The sequence below is a fragment of the Neovison vison genome, chromosome 13 (genome assembly GCF_020171115.1).
Source record: "Neovison vison isolate M4711 chromosome 13, ASM_NN_V1, whole genome shotgun sequence".
Lineage (NCBI taxonomy): Eukaryota > Metazoa > Chordata > Mammalia > Carnivora > Mustelidae > Neogale > Neogale vison.
The window spans coordinates 148,086,690-148,092,689 of record NC_058103.1 but is presented as its reverse complement, the minus strand read 5'-3'; the positions used below and the strand labels follow the sequence as shown (position 1 = coordinate 148,092,689).

Here is a 6,000-nt window from a genome sequence, read left to right as displayed (position 1 = left end):
TGGTGAGGGGGGACCCTGACCTCATACACCTACAACGACACCAGATGCGGGCGAGCAGGGTGCACAATGGCTGCCTTTATTGCATTCCAAGGGGAGCAGGCTAGCACCAGGCCCATCCCGTCCCAGGCTTCTAGGAGGGGCTCTCAGGAAGAACCCGGGGGGTTGGGCCGAGCACAGAAATTCCTTGGGGGCCCATAGGGGAAGCCCCAGAGCCGGAGCCCCGTGATCAGGAGCTAATGGCTGGGGCAGGCGTCCTCATTCCCAGGCACAGAGATGCCCTCAGCCCAGCACGTGGGTGGCCTGCGTCCTTCGTCGAACTCCCCTGTGCTCTCCCCTACGGAGAACAGCCCTGGCCCTCCATCCCCGCTCTAGAGGGGATGTGAACTGCGCTGTGCTGCACCTCCTTCCAGGATGGAGCACAAGATCCCTCCGAGTCAACATGGCCCTCTGGCCACAGGTGCTGTCCCAATCCACCCCCCCCACCCCCGCCACCCCTACCTCACGGGCAGAGGGCCTGGGAGAGGTAGGGGAGGGGCGGACAGGGTGCTGGGTGCGGAGTCAGGCTGGGGAAGCACCTGGGCAAGGGGGCAGGCAGAGAGGCAGCAGAGGAAAGACAGTGGGCTGCAGGGGGCTGGGAGCTGAGGACAAGGAAGCACAGCAAGCAGGTGCGTGAGTGCCTGAGCATTGGGGGAGGAAGGCCAAGAACACGCATCACCAAAGACCACCGCACAAGAACAAGACAGGCTCTGGAAGGGCCCTGAGCCCCATGTGGGCTCAGTGACAGGTTAGTCGCAGGACACGCTGGGCGACAAGAGGCCAAGCAGCTAGAAGGAGAAAGCTCCCTGAGAGTCACCAGGCCAGACTCAGCACAAGAAGTCTGGAGCCCCGAGGACGGGGAGAGATCGGGGCCAAGCAAAGGTAGAGGGTAACCGCTGGTCGGCGCGCCCCCAGAGTACGGCATTCACGGCAGGGTCTGGGGTGGGGTGCTGGGTGCAGAGCTCATGCAGAGGGCTCGGGAGCCTCCAGCAGTGGCCCATGTAAACTTCAAGGAGGGGCTAGACCGCCAGGCACTTGGGAGTGGGGCCTGGGGGCCCCGGCCGGCGGCGGCACCAGGAGGGGCCCCCGGGTGCCACCACGCACAAAAGCCGTCCGACGAGGGGCGGACTGAGGAGGGGACCGAGAAGAGCTGCTCTGAGAGCCCCCCGTGGCGCCTCCTCGGCACACTTTCTTTGGTTAGTTCCGCAGTTCCAGAAAGTCTCCATCGCCTCAAGCTGCTTCCTTGTTGGTCTGCTGCCTGGTGGAGGCCCCAGCCTCCTGCGGGGGCTACCGCAGGCCCTGGGCCTTGGAGCTGCCCTCTTGGGTGGGAGGCTGTCCCAGTAACTGGGTGGCGAGTGCCCCTGAGGCTGGAGGGGTGGCCTTGGTGCTTGGCGTACTCTTCCGGGTGCCCTGGGGACTGGGGAGGCCTTTCTTCTGGGGCTGAGGACTCAGTTGGCCGCCCTTCCTGCCCGTGGATGGGCTCTTGGAGCCTTTGGCCTTGCCCGGAGGGTGGGCAGCCTCGGGGCCTTTGAGGGGCTGGAGCCCCAGCATCTCACAGAAGGGATTGCACTGGTGGGAAGAGGCAAACTGGTCCAGCAGGGCAGGGAAGCAGCTCTCCTTGAGGCCTTGGTATCTGCAGCCAAACAGTGAGAGCTGAGCGGGAGCCCCAGCCACAGGGAGAACCCCTGGGGGCCTGCGGCGGGGTGGCCGTGGGCAGGGTGTCACGCCCCACCCTTTTGGGGGTGCTGGGGAGTCCAGCGGGGGGCAGCACCCCAAACCTCCATCCCACACGGAGGCCTCACTACACGGTGGTGCAGGTGTTTGTCACGTCCACACTGCCGGTGTGCGGAGGATCTGCTTGTTCGTACAGATCAGAGCAGACTCCGCATCCCCCCTTTGCTCCCAGGGCCCTGGCTCATCTGCACCATGATGAGCTTTCTCTAGCCGGAAGGAAGAGGAGACCAGGGTTGCACGTGGGGGAGGGGGGACCCCCTCAGGTCCCGCTCCAGACCTGAGGTCAGGGGCACTGAAGGTACAGGGCGGCAGCCCCCAGGATGTGGCTACATGGCCACCCTTACAACTGGGATCATCTAGCCACAGGCCAACCCCTCAGGGAGGGAGACCCAGAAGACCTTGGACAATTTCATAGCCCGAGAAGATTCTCAGAAGGCCTCCTGGCACGGACAGTCACTCACCCTCGCAATTTGGTTGCAATCTGCACATCCGTCATCTTCCAATCAACCCCTGGAAAGAGACAGAGCTGGAAGCTGGGGCAGCCTGGGCTGGTTTCAGCCCCCCCCCCCCCCCCGCCACCAAACAGGTCTATCACTGGACGGGGGCGTCCCAGGGCTCAGGGCGTGCCATCACCTCTAGCCGGGCTCACAGGCAGTGTGCGCGTCTAGGTGTTGTTAGTAGCAATGATGCCCCCTTCCCACAGGTGAGGAGGCGGGCTCAGAGGTCAGGGGCTGGAGCGAGGTCACAGTCATTTTTCTGTTTGCTAACTGTGCACTGACCGTGTGCGGCAGCCGCTGTGAGTCAGAGTGCGGGCTCAGTTCTTACTTCCAGCTGTGCAATCCTGCCTCTAGCGCATGATGGCAGGCCACAAGCGGGGCTGGCCTCTAGCTCTGAGCCAGCATCTGCCCCTTCTTCTGCCCGGGATTAGCCTCTCTGGGCAAGGCAGGGCAGGTGGGAATGGGAACATAACCCGGGCTGGGCCGGCAGAAAAGTAAGCGTGCGGAAGACTGGCTTCCACCTACTCACACGGGCGGCAAGCATGCACCCCAGGAAGCCGAGACGAGGGGACGGTGCTGGGAGAACACAGCCAGGCAGAACGGGCTCAGGGCAGTGGCCTGTCCAGCCCGGCCGGTCCACCCCAGCATCCCAGCATCCACGCATTAGAGGGGGAGCCTCTCCCCACTTTCAAACTGTGCTGTCATATCCTTCTGGGAACCTGCCTTTCACTGCCAGGGCCTGGGGCTGGGTGTGACGGATGAGAGTCAGGGCATACGGGCACTGATTTCCAAGCTCTGCAAGCTTCGAGAACCATCCCTAGGTCCACAGCTCTCAGAGGAGCGGATGCCACCGGCCTCGCAGGGGAGTAAGAGCATCAGGGGGTGTCTAGCTTAGTGTCTGGGGCACGGCAGCCACCCAGTAGATGTTAGTCCCTGTCATTTCTCTGCGGGGGTCGCCACCTTCCACGCTGCACCCCAGTAACCATGGCCCCTGACGCATGCACAGAATTCTGGTTTGCGAAATCGCTCACAGCCATGGCCTCGCTCAGTCCTCCCAGCCCGTGTGGGAGGTGGGACGGGACCGCCACTCCCTGGGAGGGAGAGGGTGACAAAGCTCAGGGAGACTAGGGGGGGTTGCCCCGTCTCAGCTTTGGCTTTCTCCTGGGTCTACAGAGACCCACTGGAAAGCCAGGAGATGTGGAGTAAAGCTGAATACTCTGAGTCCCAGGTTTTCCTACTGCATCACGTTATCCTCTCCTTCTAGAACCCGGGACACTTATCACAGCTTCTGGAAGACAATGAGTGTTCCCGATTCCCCTTTCCCCTTCTCAGCAGTGGCTCAATGTTGGATTGATGGAGGCAACAAACAGAAGGAATGGCAACGGCTTAACGGGCCACCAGCCTCCCCTCAACATACAGAGTTCCCTCAGGGGGCACCGTGTTTATGGTGCAGCTCGACCCCAGCAAGAACCACATTTAAGCCCGTTTTCTGTCTCTGGCCCTTGGTTTTCCCACTAATGCACATGGGGAACCCGATAAGGTCGTGGGTGATATTCCCAGCGTTCCTCTCTTCCCACTCTAGAGGAACTCTGCTTTCCTCTCCCCTGCCTGGGTCAGGCTAGAGAATGGGCCTGGGAGGGACTGGTCAGAGAAAGGAAGATCTGTGCTTGTTGGCTTTTGATGGGGGGGGGGGGTTTGACTCTGAGGAATGGGGGAGATAGAAATAAGGAGTCACGAGACTAAGATGATTCCTGTAATAAAAGCTAACGAAAGTGGAGGAGGAGGAGGGGAAGAAGGGAGGGGGGCGAAGGGGCAGAGGAGGGGGAGGGAGGAGGGGGAGGAGGAGGAGATGAGGAGGAAGGAGAAGGGCAGGAAAGCCAGCAAGCTAGGATGGGAGAGTGGGGAGTCTGCAGAGGGGGGGCCGTCCAGAGCGGATAGGTCAGGAGGGGAGGAAGGGAGATTTTGAGAAGACTTTGGGTGCGGGTATTTCATTAGTTCCCATGTCATGTTCTTTGGACTAAATTCCTTCTTAACTGTAACTGGAGCCTGGAACGTGCTCCCGGGGATGCCACAGCAGAGCTGCACGAGGCCGGTGAGGCCGATGTCCTTGACCAGGTTCCCGGGAAAGCAAAGGAGAGGAAATGTGGGAGCACAGGGGACCCGGCTCTGCCCCTCTGCCCACTCTCGTTCTCGGGCACACACGCATCCACACCCGCCCAGACTCCTACCTGCCAAATCCGTGACAAGGAAGCTGCCATTCGTCCACAGATAGAGCCAGTGCTGGAAGGTCTGGCATTTCTGCCTGACCTCGGAGCCGCCGGCCGTCTCGGGCGCGGCGCTGCCCCACTCCCGGGAGCAGTAGAGCTGCAGGGGCCGGCCCAGGTCCTCCTCCAGGGTCGCGTAGGGGATGTTGTTGGCTGGCCGGTAGATGAGGTACAGTGGGAGGATCCTAAACACGGTTGCACTCCGCTGTGAGCGGGAACTGTGGTCCCAGGAGCCCCCCCCCCCAAGTCTACACTCTTGGGTTGAAAAGGAGGGTCCTTCCAAAAGAGCATTCTCGGCTCTGAGACCAAAGGATGGAGAGGGAGGCCAGCTCCACCCTGAGCTTGGGGAAGGAAATGAGGCCATTGGTTTCAGAGTCCTGTCCATGCCCTGAGCCCAATGGGATGAGAACTGAATGGTGCTGTGGCCCCAGGAGGACCTGAGCTTGGGCAAGGGACGCAGACCTGGATGCGTCCACCCGGAAGGAAGGCCTCTAGAGAGGAGGCAGCCACACCGTGCTCCATGCCAACCAGACCCAGGGTTCGAGAGTCAGAGCTCAGTCTCAGCATGGAAACAATGACCCTTTATAGCTGACTCCTGCAAAAACCTTCACAGACACTGGCTGCCTGCCAGAGGAGAGTCCTGAACCATTGGCCGAGAGGCCTGGCCTCCTCATCCCTTTTGGAGAGTCCCAGCATCCTGCCATCCGCAAGTGAAGGCGTGGGGACCTGGGGTGAGCAGGAGGAGACCAAGAGCAGGGCAGAGGCTTTTCTAAAGTGGGCGGTTAATCTTGAGGGCTTCGTTTCTAGATTTTGGGGGACCACTGAGCCGAGCATGGGCTGTAACTCAGGATGCCGCTGATGGACCCTGAAATCACTGCTCTGGGCCAAAGCTCAAGTCTGTAGGTCCACACAGCCCCCGCCTCCCCTTGTGAGCACTCACTCTGGCACCTCCCCAAAGCCAGCGGCCGCCTGGGCTTCAGCCGCAAAGATCTTGCAATACTCCCGACTCATGTTCTGGATCTTGCACCCCTGGGGATTAAAGAGAACCAAGTCTGGTCAGCAAGGGCGCTCTGCTGCTCTCCCTCAGGTCCGGCTCTAAGGGGAAGGGTCTGCTGCAGCAGGACCGCGGGGTGGGGGTGGTGGGGATTCCAGCCCTGGGAAAGGTGGGAGTCACTCCTTCCCTGCTCCCTGCTCTGCACCTTAGTTTTCTCATTTGCAAAACAAGAGGCTGTGGGCTTGTTTTCAAAAGTGGTTTCCAAACCGTGTTCCCTGGAGCCCAAGTGGCAGTGCCCCAGGGCCCACCCTGTGGGGAGTGAGACATCAAGACTGTCCCCCCCACCCAGTCACTCTTTTGATCTCAAGCAGAGGCTCCAGGAAGATATGCATGAAGGCAACGAGAAAGGTTTCTGCTACGAAAATGCGAAAATGCGGTTTGAAAACTATGGCCCCAAAGACCGAGCCAAGCTCGT

At 60.9% G+C, this 6,000-nt stretch overlaps 1 protein-coding gene across 3 annotated transcripts in view; it reads right to left on the bottom strand.

Annotated features, from left to right (window-relative positions):
- Nucleotides 1-538: 538 nt before the first annotated feature.
- ALPK3 (alpha kinase 3) overlaps nt 539-6,000 on the bottom strand; it is a 44,145-nt gene continuing 38,683 nt past the window's right edge. For all 3 annotated transcript variants that reach the window (XM_044230880.1, XM_044230879.1, XM_044230878.1), the window contains 4 exons: nt 5,472-5,560; nt 4,496-4,716; nt 2,232-2,280; nt 539-1,669 (listed from right to left, as the gene is read on the bottom strand). In XM_044230880.1, coding sequence (XP_044086815.1) covers nt 1,324-1,669; nt 2,232-2,280; nt 4,496-4,716; nt 5,472-5,560 — 705 coding nt within the window. In that variant the 3' untranslated portion in view covers nt 539-1,323. The remainder of the gene's footprint in view (nt 1,670-2,231; nt 2,281-4,495; nt 4,717-5,471; nt 5,561-6,000) is intronic.